Here is a 22,588-nt window from a genome sequence, read left to right on the forward strand (position 1 = left end):
TTCCTCAGAACCTTGCCGTTGACCCTGTAATCCGCATTCAAATTTTTCCTACCAAAATGAATCACCTCGCACTTATCAGGGTTAAACTCCATCTGCCATTTTTCGGCCCAACTCTGCATTCTATCAATGTCTCTTTGCAGCCTACAACAGCCCTCCACCTCATCCACGACTCCACCAATCTTGGTGTCATCAGCAAATTTACTGACCCACCCTTCAGCCCCCTCCTCCAAGTCATTTATAAAAATCACAAATAGCAGAGGACCCAGCACTGATCCCTGTGGTACACTGCTGGTAACTGGTCTCTAGTCTGAAAATATTCCATCCAAAACCACCCTCTGTCTTCTATGTGATAGCCAGTTACTTATCCAATTGGCCAAATTTCCCTCGATCCCACACCTCCTTACTTTCTTCATGAGCCGACCATGGGGAACCTTATCAAACGCCTTACCAAAATCCATGTATACGACATCAACCGCTCTACCTTCATCGACACACTTAGTAACATCCTCAAAGCATTCAATCAAATTTGTGAGGCAAGATGTACCCTTCACGAATCCGTGTTGACTATCCCGGATTAAGCTGCATCTTTCCAAATGGTCACAAATCCTATCCTTCAGGACCTTTTCCATTAACTTACCGACCACCGAAGTAAGACTAACCGGCCTATAATTAACAGGGTCATTCCTATTCCCTTTCTTGAACAGGGGAACAACATTCGCCACTCTCCAGTCCTCTGGCACTATCCCCGTGGACAGTGAGGACCCAAAGATCAAAGCCAAAGGCTCTGCAATCTCATCCCTTGCCTCCCAAAGAATCCTAGGATATATCCCATCTGGCCCAGGGAACTTGTCGACCCTAAGGTTTTTCAAAATTGCTTCCTCAGAACATCTACCTCCTCCAGCCTACCCGTCTGTATCACACTCTCATCCTCTAAAACATGGCCCCTCTCCTTGGTGAACACTGAAGAAAAGTATTCATTCAACACCTCTCCTATCTCTTCTGACTCCATGCACAAGTTCCCACTACTGTCCTTGACCGGCCTTAACCTCACCCTGGTCATTCTTTTATTTCTCACATAAGAGTAAAAAGCCTTGGGGTTTTCCTTGATTCGACCTGCCAAGGACTTCTCATGCCCCTTCCTAGCTCTCCTAAGCCCTTTTTTTTAGCTCATTCCTTGCTACCTTGTAACCCTCAAGCGACCCAACTGAACCTTGTTTTCTCATCCTTACATACGCTTCCTTTTCCCTCTTGACAAGACATTCAACCTCTTTTGTGAACCATGGTTCCCTCACACGGCCATTTCCTCCCTGCCTGACAGGGACATACCTATCAAGGACACACAGTATTTGTTCCTTGAACAAGTTCCACTTTTCATCTGTGCCTTTCCCTGACAGTTTCTGTTCCCATCTGATGCTCCCTAATTCTAGCCTAATCGCATCATAATTACCCCTCCCCCAATTATAAACCTTGCCCTGCCATATGGCCCTATCCCTCTCCATTGCAATAGTGAAAGACACCGAATAGTGGTCACTATCTCCAAAGTGCTCTCCCACAACAAATCTAACACTTGGCCTGGTTCATTACCCAGTACCAAGTCTAATGTGGCCCCACCTCTTGTCGGCCTACCCACATATTGTGTCAGGAAACCCTCCTGCACACACTGTAAAAAAACTGCCCCATCCAAACTGTTCGACCTACAGAGGTTCCAATCAATATTTGGAAAGTTAAAGTCACCCATGACAACTACCCTGAGACCTCCACACCTATCCATAATCTGTTTTGCAATTTCTTCCTCCACATCTCTATTAATATTTGGGGGCCTATAGAAAACTCCTAACAACGTGACCGCTCCTTTCCTATTTCTGACTTCAGCCCATATTACCTCAGTAGGCAGATCCCCCTCGAACTGCCTTTCTGCAGCCATTAAACTATCCTTGATTAACAATGCCACTCCTCCACCTCTTTTACCACCTTCCCTACTCGTACTGAAACATCTATACCCCGGAACGTCCAACAACCATTCCTGTCCCTGATCTAACCATGTCTCCGTAATGCCCACAACATCGTAGTCCCAGGTACCAATCCACGCTCCAAGTTCACCTACCTTATGCTTCTTGCATTGAAGTGGACACACTTCAACCCACCTTCCTGACCGCCGGTACACTCCTGCGACCTTGATACCCTCCTCAGTACCTCACTACTCTCAACACTGGCTTCTGGACTACAGCTCGTTTTCCCATCCCGCTGACAAATTAGTTTAAACCCCCCCCCCCCCCCCCCCCCCCCCCCCCGAAGAGCCGTAGCAAATTTCCCTCCCAGGATATTGGTGCCCCTCTGGTTCAGGTGCAAACCGTCCTGTCTGTACAGGTCCCACCTTCCCCCGAATGTGCTCCAGTTATCCACGTAACTGAAACCCTCCCTCCTACACCATCCCTGCAGCCACGTGGTTATCTGCACTCTCTCCCTGTTCGTCAACTCGCTAGCACGTGGCACCGGCAACAAACCAGAGATGACAACATGGTTTGTCCTGGCTCTCAGCTTCTACCCTAGCTCCCTAAATTCCTGTTTTAAATCCCCGTCCCTTCTCTTACCTATGTCGTTGGTACCAATGTGTATCACGACTTGTGACTGTTCCTCCTCCCCCTTAAGGATTCTGAAAACACAGTCCGAGACGTCACTGACCCTGGCACCCGGGAGGCAACATACCATCCGTGAGTCTCTTTCGTGAGTCTATCTGTCCCTCTAACTATCGAGTCCCCAATAACTATTGCTCTCCTGCTCTCCCTCCTTCCCTTCTGAGCCACAGGGACGGATTCAGTGCTGGAGATCCGGTTACCGTGGCTTACCCCTGGTAGGCCATCCCATTCAACTGTATCCAAAGTGGTATACTTGTTACTGAGGGGAACGACCACAGAGGATCCCTGCACTAACTGCTTCCTCCCAGCCCCTCTCACCGTCACCCATCTATCTTGATTCTTTGGAATAACTACATCCCTGAAGCTACTATCTATGACCACTCTCTGCCTCCCGAATGATCCGAAGTTCATCCAGCTCCAGCTCCAGTTCCCTAACGCGGTTTCTGAGGAGCTGGAGATGGGTGCACTTCCCACAGGTGAAATCAGCAGGGACACTGACGGCGTCCCTCACCTCAAACATTCTGCAGGAGGAACATTGCACTGCCTTCCCTGCCATCCCCCCTAGATAACTTGCAGATAAAAAGAAGAAAAAGAAAGAAAGAAAGAGCTTACCTGATATTCACTCAACCCCTTACGTTAGAGGAGGTGGAAGGGTGGAGGACACTGCAAGTGTAGTGTCTCGGGTTTAGGAACCGGCCAATTTAAATACAGGTAAAAATAAAACACTTAACCAGCAACCACTGCGCCCCGCACGGTAACAGCAATCAGCGTTTATGGGCCCGCGCAAACAATTAAAATCTTTACTACTTACCCAGCAGTCACTCTGTCCTCACTCCGACCGGATTCAGCTGGAAACCCCTAACAGTAAGGTTTTTAAAAATTTACTCCCCTTCTCAGCAAGCACTCACGCAGCAACCACTGCGCCCCGCACAATAACAGCAATCAGCTGTTATGGGCCCGCGCAAATAATTTAAATCTTTACTCCTTACCCAGCAGTCACTCTGTCCTCACTCCGACCAGATTCAGCTGGAAACCTCCAACAGTGCCCGGCAAGAAACTTGATTTTACCCTCTCCCGCTACTCAGCCAGCGCGCCTGGATCCGCGGTAAGTGCAACGCGGTCACTGAATTGCACCCGTTAATTTTGGGCGGGGCTTTGCAGCACCACCACCGACTCCCTGCAGCCCCCCAACCCAACCCCCCCCCCCCCAGTGCGGTGTGATTTCTGGCAGCAGAGGCAGCTTGCGATTGACCACTGGCTGGATCTTCTAGTCTCACCGGTGTCTGTATTCACCTTTCCGGTTAGCAACTGTCCCTTCTAACTAAATATAGCCTGTCCCATTGCCCTCCTATTACTTTGTTGCACCTTCCATCTGAAGATATTATGGCTGGGATTGGGTCTTCCGATCCCACTGAAAGTTAATGGACTTTTGGCTGGCCTGCCACATCACCCAACTCCTCGCGGGGCGGGTCTCATTGTGGCGGGCGGGACCCAAAAATCCTCATGTCTGCTTCCTAAATAGTCAAAGTCTCGCGCCAATCCGTATTCTTTTCCTTCAATGAATATATGAATGCTTTTTGATAATTCTGAGATACAACTTTGGTTTTGCCATTGTTCATGTTCATTTCAACATTCATTCCTGCTGTTACTGGTCTATCTACTCACTTCTGCAATCCTTCTTCTGTGTTTGCGACAAGTGTTTTGTCATCTGCAAAACTAACTGGTGTTATCATTCACTCCCCCCACCCAACCCCCCAACTAATCTTAACAGCAGAATCCATGTCTTCAAACATTGATTCTGCATAGACATCGAAGAGCACTTGTGATAAACAAAACCCGTGTTGAACTCCTCTTTCAATTACACATGGTTTTGACTTCCCGTTGGCGAATCTTGCTGTTGCAGTTTGTCCCATACACAATTTTTTAATAGTCATCTGTCTCTCCGGTCTACTCCAATGTCTTTCAACACCTTCAAGAGCTTAATCCAGGCAACCCATTCAACTGCTTTTACAAAATCTTCCTTTCCAAATCCTAAACTGCGTTCACTTGTTCTTCGAATGCCAATTGCTTCTCTCATCCCTCTTCCTCACTGGAATCCAAACTAGTCATCTCTGATTCAGTTCTGAGCCTTACCACCTACTCTCTGTTACAATTCTCAAAACAATCTTTGATGAATGGAGAATCAAGCTAATTGTACTAAGGGTAAAGCAGAGCAAGAACAATTCACTTTGTTCCAGCTACACTGTGCAAGAGATCCCGAACAGGCGCCGGAATGTGGTGACTAGGGCTTTTCACAGTAACTGCATTGCAGTGTTAATGTAAGCTTACTTGTGAAAATAAAGATTATTATCATTATTATTAAATAAGATTCCTGAATGCTTTTCAGTGTTAATTTACGAATTTAATCCATGATTCACTGATAACGGGGAAATAGTGGAGTAATGGCAATTAGTATTCCGGAGGCCCAGACTATTGCTCTAGGGACACGGTTTGAATCCCATCATGGCAGCCTGTGGAATTTAAATTCAGTTAATAAACCAGGACTCCAAGCACACAGCAATGTCGTTGATTCTCAACTAACCTCTGAAATGGCCAAGCTTTTCAGTTCAAGGGTAATTAGGGATGGGCAACAAATGCTGGCCTTGTTCACATCCCATACATAATTAGTCCAATCCCATTTCCCAGCTCTTGGTCCATAGCCCTGGATGTCATGTCCCTTCAAATGATTATTGAAAAATGTATTAAGGGTTTCTGCCTCCAGCAAAGAAAAACTCTCCCCAACTCCCTTCTACCAATTATGAAAATCTACGCTGGTCACTGTCTGTGTGGGGTTTGCACTGTGTCTGCGTGGGTCTCACCCCCACAACCCAAAGATGTCAAAGGTAGGTGAATTGGCCACGCTATTGGAAAAAAAATAATTGGGTTCTCTAAATTTATTTTTAAAAACCTCCAAAATATATAAATCTATGCCCCTGGCTATTGACCTCTCTGTTAATGGGAAGAAATCTTTCCTAACTATTCATAGGCCCCTCATTATTTTATACACCTCAATTAAATCACCCTTCAGCATCCTGTCTTTCAAAGAAAACAAGCCAGCCAATTCAATCTTTCTTCATATCCAAAATTCTCTATTACTGGCAACATCCTAGTAAATCCAATCAGTACCCTCTTAAGTGTTTAATGTTTTAATTTAAATGTCGACCTTTAAAAAATAACAACAGAAGAGAATTGCATTGAAATTTGTGTAAAGGAGGCCTTGGATCCCTGAAATGACCTGATGTTCCTTGTACACTTGTAGGATATGTTCTTTTTTCGAGTACCCAATTCATTGTTTTCCCAATTAAGGGGCAATTTAACTTGGCCAATCCACCTAGACTGCACATCTTTGGGCTGTGGGGGCGAAACCCATGCAAACACGGGGAGAATGTGCAAACTCCACACGGACAGTGACCCAGAGCCGGGATCGAACCTGGGACCTCGGCACCGTGAGGCAGCAGGGCTAACCCACTGCACCACTGTGCTGCCCCGTAGGATATGTTCTTGACCACAGTACCTAAAAATAATTACATGCCAAGATTAAAAACAACAAACTATCATTGCTTACAAGTGTTTTGAAGAAATTCATGACCGACTTATCGTCTGTAGGTGTCTCTGCTTTATTATCCTTCTTGGACTCCTTGATGTTCTCAGGTGACTTTGATTCTGAATTTTGAGATACTTTGCCACCATAGGAGGATGCCGTATGGTCCTTGTTGTTGTCAACAGTTTCCTGCAATACACAGTACAGATGCATCGTGAGTGTATATTCACATGTTTATTATACAGTCCAACAGTTCATAACTTTTTTTACCCGCACAAAGGTCCTTGTACATATGATCACACATTGCGGCCCCAAGTCTTCGAAGCAAACAAAATTGAGTCATTTTAAAAAGCCAGTTCTTTCTGTAGGTGTGTTTGTGTGTGTGTTTGAGACACTGACGGGGGGGGTGGGGGTGGGGGGGGGGGGGGGGGAAGAGGTGCAGGTTAGTTGTGTCTGCGCACAGATTTTTGTCGCGATATTTTAGAAGTGACAGAAGGGTAGTTAAACAGTCTACGTTTCTCGCAGTTGGTACAGGCTCTCCGTTTGGTTGCTCTCAGCTCTAGCTCGGGCCTGATAACCAGTGATGGTCTCTGTTCTGGTGGATTTCTCACCCTTCTCCATACAGGAGAGAGAGGGAGTGTGTCCCCGTCCCCGTCCCCACTCCCACACCAATAGAGTTCCCCAGAGGGCCCACCCCGGCACTGTCCCCTGGCATCCGGGCAGTGCCACCCTGGCAGTGCCAGGGCGCTGTCCTGGCATGTCCCTCTCCTCCCAATGTATATACTTATCTGTGCACCCCGGTGAGTTCCCTTCGACTGCTTCACATTTGTGAAAAGTAGTTGTAAACCTTGCCAATGTGACATGATATTGGTGAGGAAGAATTTCCAAAGATGGTGGGTGTGATATGGTGGTGAGGCCACTAATTTTGTTAGAATGTATAGAGGTAAGGTTCCCACCCTTCCTGGGTCAGAACCTTGTTACGTCACTAGTGACGGGCGTAGAGAATTGGAAAACAAGATCTTGCAGGCGAGATACTCGTTTTCCTAGTCTTGTGAGATTTTACACCCACGCCACTGTTCACATTCGCGGCAGACACAGGTGCAAATACACAGTCAATTAACATGTGGTTTTAGTGATAATTTCTTGATGTTTCCTCTGTCTCTTTCTTCCTCACATACAAAGACAGCTGTAAGAAAATCAATCTAACTACTATGAAGAAAACAAAACATACGTTGCAGTTAAAGCTTTTCAAATTCTATTTTGTTTTTTTTAAATTTGAAGATACAGAGTTAACTGAAGAAAGAAATTCTGAGACAGGTTTCTGTTATAACCTGCCTGCTTACCATTGGCAGGGAACTAATGACAATCCCACAATCCTGTGGGAGTATGAGCTTCCCCAATGAGGAGGGCAGAGAAACCATTAGTAAACTCCAAGTGTAAATAAAGCTGGCCAGTTTGGAACCAGCAGGAAGGAGTGTGCAGCAAGGGAAGTTGCTGCTGCTGTTATATATATATGTTATTGTAAATAAATGTTATTACTTTGTATCCTTAAAACTCGTGCTGGATTCTTTGTGGCCCTCACAAAACTAGCGACGAGGGTTAAAGTGAATAGCTGTCTACACTGCTGAAGCCACCTCCCTGGATTTTTGTTGGATACAGGTTGCAAGTTGTTTTCTATTATACCATGCCTCTGTACAGACGTTTGGATGTTTTTGATGCTGCGCTGGAAAGCTGGAACCAGTACGCACAACGGATGCGTTACTATTTCCGGCAAACAATATCACCGAAAACGAGCGGCAGGTGGTCATATTGCTCACCGCCTGCGGCCTGCATACGTTTAGGGTGATTAGGAGCCTTACGTACCCAGCTGCGCCGGACACCAAAACGTTTGATGAACTTGTGAATTTAGTGGGGCAACATTTTAACCCAACACAGTCCACGATAGTCCAGCGTTACTGGTTTAATACTGCTGAGAGGACCCCAGGAGAATCCCTTGCCGACTTTCTATCCAGGCTACGCAGGATTGCGGAGTACTGTGACTATGGTGAGACCTTGTCAGAAATGTTACGCGACCGTTTGGTTTGCGGTATTAACAATGCGGCCACCCAGAGAATGTTGTTAGCTGAGCCAACATTGACTTTTCAACAGGCCATTCAAATAGTATTGTCCCGAGAGAGCGCAGAACGAGGAGTGCAGGAGCTACAGGGAATGGAGGTGCATGCCTTGGGGCACAATCCCTTCCGTCCGAAAACTTCCCCCCGCACTCCTGCGGTACCTTGGACGAGGTGATGTCTGGATCGACGCCAGTGGATCCTCCCCGAAGGGAGCCTTCTCCAGAACCAATTGATGAGGAGCCATGTCCATGTCAGACTTGTAGGCGCCGACCTCGTCGCGGACGCCGGTTCTGGGGGCGCCAGAGGCGCTGTCTTTCCGACCGAAACTGGGACCAACCCAGGGGCCGTACCTTCCATGTGGATGAACCTGCGGCAACTACACCTGAGGACGTGGAGACGGAGGCCGACTGCCTGCAGCTGCATTGTGTGGCAGCTCCCCGTGTGGCCCCCATTAAGGTGACAGTACTGATCAATGGTCACACGCTTGAGATGGAGTTGGACATTGGCGCAGCGGTCTCCGTGATCGCCCAGAGGACATTCAACCGCATCAAGCAGGGTATACAGACCCTTACATTAACCGACTCACAGGCCAGGTTGGCCACCTACACGGGGGAACCACTGGACATTGCAGGAACTACAATGACCCCTGTTGTTTATGGACGCCAGGAGGGGCGTTTCCCACTTATCGTGGTGCGCGGCCATGGGCCCAGCCTGTTGGGTCGGGACTGGTTGCGCCATTTGCGGTTGCAATGGCAGCACATCCTCCAAACAGTTTCTGGAGGGTTGACTGAGGTGCTAGGATGATACCCAGATGTATTCCAGCCCGGTTTGGGGAAAATAAAAGGGGCCGTAGCCCGTATCCAAGTCGAACCAGGAGCCACGCCGCGCTATTTCCGGGCGCGCCCGGTGCCTTATGCCTTGCTCGAGAAGGTAGAAGGGGAGCTCACTCGTTTGGAGAGTTTGGGTATTATCAGGCCCGTCCGTTTCGCTGACTGGGCAGCACCAATTGTACCTGTAATGAAGCCAGATGCCACAGTTCACTTGTGTGGTGACTATAAACTTACAGTGAATACGGCTTCCCGACCCGACTGATATCCAATGCCTCGCATAGAGGATCTCTACGCGAAGCTTGCAGGTGGACTCTCGTTCACAAAATTAGGTATGAGTCACGCCTACTTACAGTTGGAGCTGGACCCTGCCTCCCGACCATATGTAACTATTAATACACACCGTGGCCTGTATGAATATACACGGTTGCCCTTTGGAGTATACTCTGCCTGCGCTATTTTTCAACGTGTTATGGAGGGCATTTTGAGAGGTTTACCGCATGTCGCTGTCTACTTAGATGACGTTTTGATTCCAGGGACGTCGGAGCAGGAACATTTGGAAAATCTGGAGGCTGTCCTTAGACGCTTTTCGGAGGTTGGAGTCCGTTTACGTCGCACAAAGTGCGTATTTCAGGCAAAGGAAGTAGTCTACCTAGGTTATCGGGTGGACCGCGAAGGTTTGTACCCCGTCGCAAAGAAGGTGCGCGCGATTCAACAGGCCCCCGCCCCGGTTGACACTTCGCATGTTCGTTCTTTTCTCGGTCTCGTAAACTATTACGGGAAGTTCCTCCCCAATCTGGCAACTACGCTGGCCCCGTTGCACCTTCTGCTAAAGAAAAATCACACCTGGGTTTGAGGTCAGCCTCAAGAAACCGCTTTCCGGCGGGTAAAGCAACAATTGTCGTCGTCTGGGTTATTAACCCACTATGATCCTGGAAAGCCTTTGCTCGTCACATGTGATGCATCCCCATATGGTATTGGGGCCGTCCTGTCCCACAAGATGGAGAACGGGGCCGAGCGGCAGATAGCTTTTGCCGCCCGCACATTGACTGCGGCGGAGAAAAAGTACGCGCAGATCGAGAAGGAGAGCCTGGCAGTGGTTTTTGCGGTGAAACGCTTCCACCAGTACGTGTACGGCCGCCATTTCACTATTGTGACTGATCATAAGCCTCTGCTGGGACTTTTCAGAGAGTATAAGCCAATACCGCCCTTTGCTTCCACACGGATCCAGCGCTGGGCTTTGTTGTTTGCTGCATACGAGTATTCTCTGAAGCACAAAACAGGTACGCAGATAGCGAATGCCGACGCACTGAGCCGATTGCCTTTATCGACCGGCCCCATGTTGACCCCACAACCGATGAGGTGCTTGCAACCCTAAATTTTATGGACACCTTGCCTGTCACGGCATCACAGATCCGTGAGTGGCCCCAGACAGAGCCAGTCCTGTCAAAGGTTCGGCACATAGTCCTGTATGGTGGGCAGCATAGACAGCTCCCAGGCGAGTTGCGGGCATTTTCCTCCAAGCTTTCAGAATTCAGCGTGGAAGACGGCATCTTCTTATGGGGGACGCGTGTGATTGTCCCGGAAAAAGGACAGGAGCTGATACTAAGAGACTTGCACAATGGGCATCCAGGTGTGACCAAAATGAAAATGCTGGCCCGGAGTTATGTCTGGTGGCCAGGCCTCGACACCGACATTGAGAAGGTGGCCCAAAATTGCTCCATTTGCCAGGAGCATCAGAAGCTTCTGCCGGCCGTGCCCCTACATCACTGGGAATGTTCAGGGCGGCCTTGGGCACGCTTGCATGCGGATTTCGCAGGCCCTTTTCAAGGATCCATGTTCCTTCTATTAATCGACGCCCAGTCTAAATGGCTAGAGGTGCATAAGATGCTGGACACAACGTCCTGCGCAACAATTGAGAAGATGCGTTTGTCTTTTAGTACGCATGGCCTCCCCAAGGTGCTGGTCACGGATAACGGCACTCCATTCACGAGTGAGGAGTTTGCGAGGTTCATGAAGATGAACGGCATGCGCCATATCCGCACTGCCCCTTACCACCCGGCTTCAAATGGGTTGCCAGAGCGCGCAGTGCAGACATTCAAACGAGGCCTAAAGAAGCAGTCTTCCAGATCAATGGACACGAGACTGGCTCGCTTTTTGTTTTCGTATAGGATCACCCCCCATGCGGTGACTGGGGTAGCTCCCGCAGATGTCCTAATGGGCCGGAGACTTCGCACCCGCCTTAGTATGGTTTTCCCGGACATTGGCGCAAAAGTACGCCGCACACAAGAACGGCAGGGACATGGTTTTTCTCGGCATCGGCCGATTCGGCAGTTTGTGCCCGGTGACCCAGTGATCGTTCGGAATTTTGCTGGTGGTGCCCAGTGGGTTCCTGGCGTAATCTTTCACCAAACAGGCCCTATATCTTACCAGGTGCAAGCCCAGGGTCGCCTCCAGCACAAACATGTAGACCACGTTCGGTCCAGAAGACTATCCCTTCCAAAGATTCCCTGCCCCCGGAGCTCATTGCTACAGCCACAGAGACCAGAGACAATGGAAGGTAGTCCTCACAATCTTCCTCTGGTGCCTCACTCAAAGCCTGCGCAGGTCGTTACAGAACCGCGCGGCGATAGAGACGCCGAGATGACAGATGCAGCAGACTCTGACTCCGAGATGGAGACAGAGGACGTATCAGAGGGGGAATCCTCGGGCCCACGGGCCGTGGATGTACAACCGTTACGCCGTTCATCACGGAAGCGCCGGTCTCCGTCTCATTACACGCCGCCTGATCCAGCGCCGCGTGCAAATGGTGTACGGCCTGCGGCAAAACGAGTCCGACGCCCTCCTTCGCCAGGGTCTTCGGTGGATTCCTTGGACATTGTGGGGAAGGGATGTTATAACTTGCCTGCTTACCATTGGCTGGGGACTAATGATAATCCCACAATCCTGTGGGAGTATGAGCTTCCCCAATGAGGGGGCGGAGAAACCTTTAGTAAACTCCATGTATAAATAAAGCTGGCCAGTTTGGAACTAGCAGGAAGGAGTGTGCAGCAAGGGAAGTTGCTGCTGCTGTTATATATATATATGTTATTGTAAATAAATGTTATTACTTTGTATCCTTAAAACTCGTGCTGGATTCTTCGTGGCCCTCACAAAAGTTTCCAATCTCCCCTTCTCTGTTGGACAGGAAGGAAATGGGGGTACGATGAAAACAGAACTACAATACTTACAACGTCTGTTTCACCATGGGTTTGGTGAGTGCCTTGGAATGAGTTACTCCAGGAATAGGTAGCGGCCTCATGAGCAAATATGCAAATTGGGCCATAACAAATACCATGAGATAAAGGCAAAAAATGCTGTATAATGACAGCATCTGTGGAGAGAAAACGGAGCGAACGTTTCGAGTTCCGGATGACTCTTTGTCAAAGCCAGAGAGAACTGGAAATCAGACAAGATTTATGCTGTTGTGGATGGGGGTGGGTGGAGCAGTGGGGCTGGATAGAGTGTCAGTGGTAGTTGGAGATTCATACAGATGTTGTGCTGGTAGTAGCATCTTCTGATCTCCTAATGTGCCACTATCAGCATCCTCCTTAGTCATTATCACCATCATTTACATCCCCTTTATCTTTTTGCCCCAACAGTATCAATCTAATCCTATTTCCAGTTCTCTGTGGCTTTGGCAAGACACCCAGAATCGAAACATTAGCTCCATTCTCTCTCCACAGATGCTATCTGACTTGCTGAGATTGTCCAGCATTTTCTGTTTTAGTTTCAGATTCCAGAATCCACAGTAATTTGCTTTTACCAATTGATAAAGTGTGTGCTGTGCATGGTCTGTGTATTGGTACCTTCCTGTTCGGTGGCTGAACCTTAGCAGAATTGCAGGGCCTTTAACTGCTTTGTCAACACCACTGATAGAAACACCTGCAGTGTCTGCGGTCCCAGCTTTCACAGAACAGGCTGGAGCAGGGGTGCAGTTAAACTGAGAGGAAGAGTATGCTCCCTCCGATCATACTAACTTATCATCCAGTTTAAATAGGATCCTATTCTTTTGGGTAGGGGAGCAGGACAAGGGACCCAAGGAGATGTAAATTTGTAAACTGAGCTTTTGGCACCTGATCTGTTTCTATAGCCTGGGGTCTGAGCAGCGGTACAGCGATGGATTCCCCATCAGGCCAGACCTGTTTTGAGGTGGCTCATGGGCCAAAGTTAATCCAGGAGGTGCATTTTTAAAAATTCTTAGCTTTTCTTTTGGCTGGGGACATTACAGTGAAGGCCAATGCTGTTCCTCATCCTACATCCACTGGTGTGCACAATTCAGCAGCATTCCAAATGTTGCCTTGGTCAAAATTAATTAACATAGCAGAGACAGCAGATTGCACCCGGGGTATTTGTGGATCTGCACTACATCAAGCTGTATAGTTATCTACTAGACATTTGGAAAGTAACTTCAATCTATTTAAAACAAAATTTAACATCTTTTGAGTTTATGCCAAAGGCATAATTAATGATATTGCAGCTGGACACAACATGCCAGAACTGAGTAAACGATACTTAATAAGGTCTTGACAAGAAACTTGTCAGAACTCTTTTAAAATCAGGCGAATGCAAAGAACATGCAAAATGTTCTGACTAACAGGAACAATGTTACTTTACTCCATGCAAATGATAAAAGTTCTCAAGTTATGACTGATACTGTGAGAACTAATGAGAAATACTGGGGGCCATGTTCAACTATTGGCTGCATGCGTCCTGTCTGAAAAATGAGCAGCCAGCAGCTGAACATCAAAGTGAAAGGGCACATAGGTTGCTTCAAGTGAGCCTGCTAATGTATGAGCAGCATAAGCACCTTAAATATGCAAACCAGCGCCCTGTGATGACCACAAAATTCTGTTCTTGTTCTTGTACAATATGTGAGAGGTGTGTTCGGCATACTCCATTCCTTGTGCCAGATGGTAAGAAGCACAGAATTTCTTGGGGAAAGAATTGTTGTGCTGCAAGGGGAACAGGAGGGTTTTGCCTGATCCACAAATATACTGGGGCCCACTGCTGGCCCACGCTCAATGATCTCTTCTATCAAATCATCCCAAGCCAGGCCCACGTTGCCAGCTGACTCAGCATGGAACCTCGTTGATTGCCCACCCTCCCACACCTACAACTATCAAACTGGACAGCAGAGCACCTTTAATTTGCCAGGGCTTCAAATTAAGCAAAAAAAAAATGAACGTGTTTGGGATTCCTGACACCAACTGTGGCCAGACAACAGATTTATCTCATCAACTTTGATTCCCATTGAACTGGAGCGTAAAAGATCTTATGGATATGAAATTCGACTCCATAGCACGACTGGTGCAGGTGTTACAGAAGGCCAAACCTCAAGAAATGGGGACAGCATGGTGGCCCAGTGGTTAGCACTGCTGCCTCATGGCACCGAGGTCCCAGGTTCGACCCCGGCTCTGGGACACTGTCCGTGTAGAGTTTGCACATTCTCCCCATGTTTGCGTGGGTTTCGCACCTGATGTGTTGGGTGTTCTGGATCCGTGGAACACATACAGGCCACCAACACTTAAAATAGTGCAATACTATTTTATTAAGTTAGAAACTGTTGAACATACTTTCACCGTGGGTTAACACGATGTTTGATTAAACTAAAGACCTATGCCTGTCTGAACCAGTCTATGCACTCAGCACATGGTGAGGACCTGTACTATAAGCTGTAAGCTCTGTCCTTGTAGGAGGCGGCATCCCGAATGAGCGGGAACTCTGATGCCCCCTGTCTTTATAGTGAGTGTGCTCTAACTGGTGATGGCTGCGTTGTTGTGTGTGTTGATTGGTCTTGCTGTGTGTCCATCAGTGTGTGTGTATCTGCACCATGATATACTGGTGTATATTATGACATTCCCCCCTTTTATAAAAGAATGTATGTGTGTGGCAACAAATAATGTGTGTTGAAAATGTTCCTAACTATGTATGGGGTGCGAAGACATATTTACAGGACTACGTACATGAGAACTAAGCTATTTACATGGGAAGGTGCCTGGTGCAGAGAAGCAGTATGCAACGAGAATAATGAGATCAACACTATATACAAACCAGGGAAACGATCAAACAAAGCAACAAAACAATTCAGAGTCTATAAGTCCGCAAAGTTCATAAATTAAAGTCTCTGAGATGGGCGACGAATTCTGGTTGACCGCCTCAAGGGTAGGTCGAGAGCCGCTGGTTCAGGAGCGGGCTGTACTGCGTCAGAGTCAGGGGGAGGCAGAGTGACAGGGAGCTCTGCATAGTCTGTGGCAGGGTCAGCAGGAGGGCAAGGCGACAGTGGCGAATCACGTGGCGAGCGTGGAACGAGACGAAGGGCGCGTCGAATGCGGCGCAGAATAGAGCCATTCGGTAGACGAACCAGGAACGAGCGGGGGGCCACCTGCCGAAGGACAACAGCAGTCACAGACCATCCCCCATCCGGAGGATGGACGCGGACGTTGTCATCTGGAGCCAGAGCAGGAAGATCAGCTGCACGGGAGTCATGAGCCATCTTGTGCTGTGCACGTGACAGCTGCATCCGGCGATGGACCAAAACGTGGTTGAGGTCTGGGACATGGATGGACAGCACCGTCGTCCTCAGGGTACGACCCATGAGTAACTGGGCTGGTGACAGGCCAGTGGACAGCGGGGCGGAGCGATAGGCCAGGCAAGGTGGAAATCAGCCTTGAATAGGAGGCGTTTGACTATATGTACTCCCTTCTCCGCTTTGCCGTTGGATTGGGGGTACAGGGGACTGGATGTCACATGGGCAAAATTGTACCGCCTGGCAAAGTTGGACCATTCCTGGCTGGCGAAGCAGGGGCCATTGTCCAACATAACCGTGAGTGGGATGCCGTGTCGAGCAAATGTTTCTTTACATGCACGAATTACTGCAGACGAGGTGATGTCGTGCAACCGTATCACCTCCGGGTAATTCGAAAAGTAGTCCACGATCAGGACATAGTCTCTACCCAGCGCGTGGAACAAGTCGATGCCCACCTTGGTCCATGGTAACGTGACCAACTCATGGGGCTGCAGGGTCTCACGTGGTTGGGCCGGTTAGAAGCGCTGACAAGTGGGGCAGTTGAGCACTGTGTTGGCTATGTCTTCATTAATGCCGGGCCAGTACACTGCCTCTCGGGCCCGTCGGCGGCACTTTTCCACGCCAAGGTGGCCCTTGTGTAGTTGTTCTAGTACATGTTGGTGCATGCTATGCGGGATGACAATGCGGTCCAGTTTTAGAAGAACCCCGTCTACTACTGCCAGATCATCTCTGATATTATAGAACTGAGGGCATTGACCCTTGAGCCACCCGTCCGTTAGGTGGCGCATGACACGCTGTAGCAAGGGGTCAGCCGCTGTCTCGCGGCGAATTTGGGCGAGGCGTTCATCCGTGGCAGGTCGATTGGAGGCCGCAAATGCCACATGGGCGTCAACCTGGCAGACAAATCCCGCTTGGTCACATGGAGTGTTGACTGCCCTGGAGAGAGCGTCAGCAATGATGAGGTCTTTGCCTGGGGTGTATACCAGCTGGAAGTCATATCGCCAGAGCTTGAGAAGAATATGCTGGAGGCGAGGCATCATATCGTTCAAGTCTTTCTGTATTATATTGACCAGCGGGCGATGGTCGTTTTCGACGGTGAATTGAGGAAGACCGTAGTTTTGTGAAACTTAACCACACCGGTCAGAAGGCCCAGGCACTCCTTTTCTATCTGCACGTAGCGCTGCTCCATGGGGTTCATCGCACGTGACGCATATGCAACGGGGGCCCATGATGAGGCCTCATCCCGTTGAAGGAGCACTGCCCCAATGCCGGATTGACTGGCATCGGTTGAAATTTTGGCCTCCTTTGCTGGATCAAAGAAAGTTAAGACCGGGGCTGTGGTCAGTTTTGCTTTGAGTTCTCTCCATTTGCGCTCGTGGGCAGGGAGCCATTGGAAGTCTGTTGTCTTCCTGACCAGGTTCCTGAGAGCCGTGGTATGAGAGGCGAGGTTAGGGATAAATTTCCCTAAAAAATTGACCTGCCCAGAAATTGGAAAACCGCCTTCTTGTCCTCTGGTGTTTTCATAGCTGTGATGGCAGCTTCCTTGTCCGCATCCGGCTGCACACCCAATTGGGAGATGTGGTCCCCGAGGAACTTGAGTTCCATCTGACCAAAAGAGCATTTGGCCCTGTTGAGGCGGAGGCCATGCTCATGTATATGTCTGAATACGCACTGGAGGCGACTAACATGCTCCTGCGGGGTGGTGGACCAAATGATTATGTCATCGACATAGACGCGAACACCTTCAATGCCTTCCATCCTATGGAACACTTCTGATGCAGATATGATCCCGAACGGCATCCTGTTGTAACAATATCTGCCAAAGAGGGTAATAAATGTGCAAATTTTCCTGCTGGATTTGTCGAGCTGGATTTGCCAGAATCCTTTTGAGGCGTTGAGTTTGGTGAAGAGCTTGGCGCGAGCCATCTCACATGTGAGCTCTTCGCGCTTGGGAATTGGATAATGCTCCCTCATGATATTGCGATTTAGATCCTTGGGATCAATGCAAATTCTCAATTCGCCGGAAGGCTTTTTTACACATAGCATGGAACTGACCCAGTCAGTCGGTTCCGTGATTTTGGAAATCACTCCTTGGTTCTGGAGGTCCTGCAGCTGCTGCTTGAGGCGGTCCTTAAGGGGTGCTGGGACCCTGCGAGATGCGTGCACCACAGGCGTGGCATTTGGTTTTAATAAAATCTTGTAGGTGTACGGGAGCGTGCCCATGCCCTCGAAGACTTCGTGGCACTGGTTGATAATGGCGTTGAGCTGCGCCCTGAAGTCGGTGTCCTGAAAGGCAGATGCGTCAGCAGGAGATAGAGAGTGAGCTTGCATGCCTGCGCGGCAACCAGCGAGGCTTTCGAGGAGCCCACGATTTCAAAGGGTAGGATGGCTTTGCGTGACTTGTGCGTCACTTCGAGCTGACACGAGCCGCTGGCAGCAATGGCATTGCCATTATAATCTAATAGCTGGCAGGCTGATGGGAGGATGGCTGGTTTGACACGAAGGCTTTGGAGGTCAGACCGCGCAATGAGATTGGCGGATGCACCGGTGTCCAGGCGGAATCGTATTTGGGACCGGTTGAACGGAAGGGTGGCACACCACTCATCGTCTGGATCGATTCTGTATACCAATAGAGGCTGGATTCTTTGCTTCGGGTACACCCTGTTGTTTGTAACGATACCGATTCGAAAAGGTGTCTTCGGGTCCTCGGTGTCAATGTTGGGTAGTAGGTCTGCATCGGACTCGGTGACCGTGGGTTGAATGGCCCGGACATTCCTGCGAGTCTGGCTGGAGCGATATGAATTGGCATGCCGAGCTGATCTGCATGAAGCAGCATAGTGTCCAAGTTTGCCACATCTCAGGCATTGTCGGGATTTGGCAGGGCATTGCCGCTTTAAGTGGGCGGAGCCACAGGTGCCGCACGTTGTAGCATCAGTACGTTCGCTGCGCCACCGCGCATGCATGGTGCGGCCATATGTGGTGCACGCCTGCGCAGTACGTTCGTCGACGTCGCCGTCCCCTCGTTCGGTGGGAGTCCATGAAAAGCACGCAAAATGGCTGCCCTCATCCAGGCTGAGGCCCTGGAGTTGCTCGATTGCTTGGACCCGTTCTGCCTCGTGGGGACCTTGCCGCACCGTTTCAGTCGCTTGGATGTGAGAATACCGACTAGTGGTGTGTTCATGTAGCACGCAGGTCTCGATGGCGGTCGCTAGGGTGAGCTGCTGTACCTTGAGGAGCTGCTGGCGTAGGGGGTCTGACTGAGCACTGAAAACGATCTGGTCACGTATCATTGAGTCGGAGGTGGGCCCGTAATTACAGGACTGCGCAAGGGTGCGGAGGTGGCTGAGAAAGGACTGGAAAGGTTCATCCTTACCCTGTAAACGCTGTTGGAATACATAGTGGTCAAAACTTTCATTCACCTCTATGTTGCAGTGAGTGTCAAACTTGAGGAGGACCGTCTTGAATTTTGATTTATCTTCATCATCAGCAAAGGTGAGAGAATTTAAAATGTGGATGGCATGTTCCCCGGCCGTGGATAGGAAGAGACCGATCATCTTGGTGTCCGAGGCATCTTCCCTGTCTGTGACTTCCAGGTAGAGCTGGGAGCATTGTTTGAATATCTTCCAGTTGACCCCCATGTTACCGGTGATGCGGAGTGGCGGCGGCGGACGCTGTCCATTTTGCAGGATGACTGTGTGCTGGTGGAAGGCAGATCACTTGCAGGTAGGTCTAAGAAGTTCTAATATCCCTCAACTCCTGGTATCATGATGTGTTGGGTGTTCTGGATCCGTGGAACACATACAGGCCACCAACACTTAAAATAGTGCAACACTATTTTATTAAGTTAGAAACTGTTGAACATACTTTCACTGTGGGTTAACACGATGTTAAATTAAACTAAAGACCTATGCCTGTCCGAACCAGTCTATGCGCTCAGCACATGGTGAGGACCTGTGCTGTAAGCTGTAAGCTCTGTCCTTTTGGAGGCTGCATCCCAAATGAGCGGGAATTCTGATGCCCCCTGTCTTTATAGTGAGTGTGCCCTAACTGGTGATTGGCTGCGGTGTTGTGTGTGTTGATTGGTCTTGCTGTGTATCCATCAGTGTGTGTGTATCTGCACCATGATATACTGGCGTATATCATGACAGCCCTCACAACCCAAAGATGTGCAGGGTAGGTGGATTGACCATGCTAAATTGCCCCTTAATTGTAAAAAATGAATTGGGTACTCTAAAGTTATAAAAAGGAAGAAAGTGGAAATCAAATTTTAACAGATTTTTAAAAATTGCATGTTTCTTTTTATACATTAACAAAATATGGGCGCAATTTAACGGGACAAAAAAAGAGACCCATCGGGGGCATTTAGCAGGCTGTTTCTTAGCGCCTGCAGCACCAAGAAAGACCCCGCTATTCAATGGCACTTTCACGTTTCTTTGGGGCCTCAGCGAGGAGCCAGGCGGCGAGGCTGCACTTACACCATTTCCTGCATTGACAAGCTCAGCTCACCAGTGCAGGAAGAGTATTCGCAGATAGGGGCGGCATTTTGAAATGCTGCTGCAATCTCTCGACCCCTCTCAGCCACCCCACCACGGCCTCCAGACCCCCCCACTGCACCCAACTTACCTCTTACAGTGTCCTTGATCCCCCCCTTCACCCTACCTCTTATGGACAAGGCACACCAGGCTCGGCTGCTGGCATGGGCACCCGGACTCTTTGGCACTATCAGCAAGGCAGTGCCACCCAGGCACCACTGCAGTGCCAAAGTGACACTGCCAGGATTCCCAGGTAGCAGTGCCAAGGTGACACTGCCAGGATTCCCAGGTAGCAGTACCAAGGAAAAAAATTAATTGGGTACTCTAAATTTTAAAAAAACCTCAGGAAATGTCAACCGGAATGCTTTGGCCCACCTTTAGTGTGACACATTGTTACGACACCCTGGGTGAGCACGGTCAGTTCCAGCCCCACAGACCCCAGAGTCCCAACATAAATGAATTAACCAATAATTTATGCGTTTTCCCGAGATCTTTATCCCCTGACTGCTCCAATGAGTTACAAGCTCACCAGATTTATAAGTGAAACATTAACAACCTGTTTCTTTATAAGAGTAAAATATGAACATATAAAGGAAATAATGGAATGATGGTCTACTAGTCTATCTATTCTCCAAAACCCTGTCCCACACTCCACCCAGACACACACAAGACAGACACATGGTAAGGGGGTAGGGGAAAAATTAAAATAACGTGAATTGAAGGAAAAGTTTTTGAGATGAATTTTTGCTGCTGCGGTTGTGGCCTCTGTAGGCGCCGGTCTTCTCAGCATGCCACCCCCTGGGGAATGGATTTATACAAGAGATTGAGGCCGGTGCAATTCTGTCCTTCGACCACCAGATGGAGCCTGACACAGGGGATTCAGGTTGGTGCAATTCTGACCTTCGACCACCAGATGGAGCCTCCATCGCCCTGAGATATTACTGGAGCTTTATACCTGAGAATTTTACAGACTTTTCCATTCGCCTAATCTCTGTGCAGAAATACCATCTATATTATGAAGAGAGTTCTCAGTTTGGGCTTTTCAAAGCCATTTGGACAGAGGATAAAAGTATTACAGATCTGGAGACCAACTGTTCACAGCCTTTCGCTCCAGAAGTTCCCTTCACAGATCTAACTTCTGCTTGTGTCTTTTAAATAGGAGTACCTTCACAGGTCTGGCTGGGAGCCTTTTGAATCACTTGGCAGAGAGAGAGAGTGTTTGCCAGCTGCTTCCTGCCTGTGTATTCTCACAGAACTCAGGACAAAATGGTGCTCTTCAGATGACCCGCATTTCTTCTGGAGGATTCTGACTGGCTCCAGCAATGGCAAGCAACAGGACATGGCTCAGAATTCCAGATTCACAAATTGGCTGCTTGCTAAGTCTATCGAACTGACATCACGGGGAAGTCCTGGGCTAATGAATTAGACCAGGGGTGTTTCAGTGTGCCTAAAGTCTGTCGGTTGAGCAAAAAAAGCTCAATATTGCAGCAGCTAACAAGAAGGCTATAGATTAAAGGAATTTAAAAACACAGAACAGCCAACGGTTGTACAACAGTATCCTAACAACACCCTGACTGTATGATAGTAATATGTTTCCAAATTCATGGTAATCTGTTGCTCCTTCCACAATTTTGCAATCGTGAGAGCAGATCATTTTCCAATATATCTCTGGAGGCTACCCTGGGAGAGGGAGGAGGACAAAGAGGAAGAGTAGAAGGGAGGAGTGTCATGGATTTGCCTAGTAACAGCAGTAACACAAATTTAACAAGACATAATAGGATGTGATCTGCCCAGAAATACGTAGAAATCTCCAAGCAACAGCAGTTGCAAGAATTCAAAAGGACGGATGAGATGAGTCTTTCCCAGTAATGGGATGAGCAGGTATCGAGATAGAATCAGGTGTGAATTGCACATTAGTAGAAACAGCCGATCTAGGCGATTGAGAGATTGATGAGGTATAAACGTGCTAATTTCTAGAGTTAAGGAATTTGATGGAGGCAGACAGTCAAATACACAGAATGCAGTATTAAAGGGGAGAATGGTATAATTTTCAGCACCCTCTGAAGCAGGCAGGCCAGTTTTACATCTAACAGCCTCTAGGTCTTAGAGCCAAAGCAGTGCAGAAAGCTTTGTAAAGGGAGCTTAAGTATCTTCGCTGGACCAGAAAAATACATTTCCCAGACTTGATCATCAACCCTGTATTGTGTGGTAATTATAAGCTGGATTTAATTTATAGATTTATTTAATTAGGATGTTGCTTGGAGGAAAGGTAAAGTCTTAAGGAGTTCAGGGATTATAGATAAATTATGGAACATGGGTACATTCTACATA

General features: G+C 48.5%; 1 protein-coding gene across 1 annotated transcript in view; it reads right to left on the reverse strand.

Annotated features, from left to right (window-relative positions):
• The window catches only part of LOC140428342 (breast carcinoma-amplified sequence 1-like), a 269,364-nt gene that overhangs the window by 12,470 nt on the left and 234,306 nt on the right, over nt 1-22,588 (reverse strand). The window contains exon 5 of the mRNA XM_072514703.1: nt 6,241-6,405. Coding sequence (XP_072370804.1) covers nt 6,241-6,405 — 165 coding nt within the window. The remainder of the gene's footprint in view (nt 1-6,240; nt 6,406-22,588) is intronic.

The sequence above is a fragment of the Scyliorhinus torazame genome, chromosome 8 (genome assembly GCF_047496885.1).
Source record: "Scyliorhinus torazame isolate Kashiwa2021f chromosome 8, sScyTor2.1, whole genome shotgun sequence".
NCBI lineage: Eukaryota > Metazoa > Chordata > Chondrichthyes > Carcharhiniformes > Scyliorhinidae > Scyliorhinus > Scyliorhinus torazame.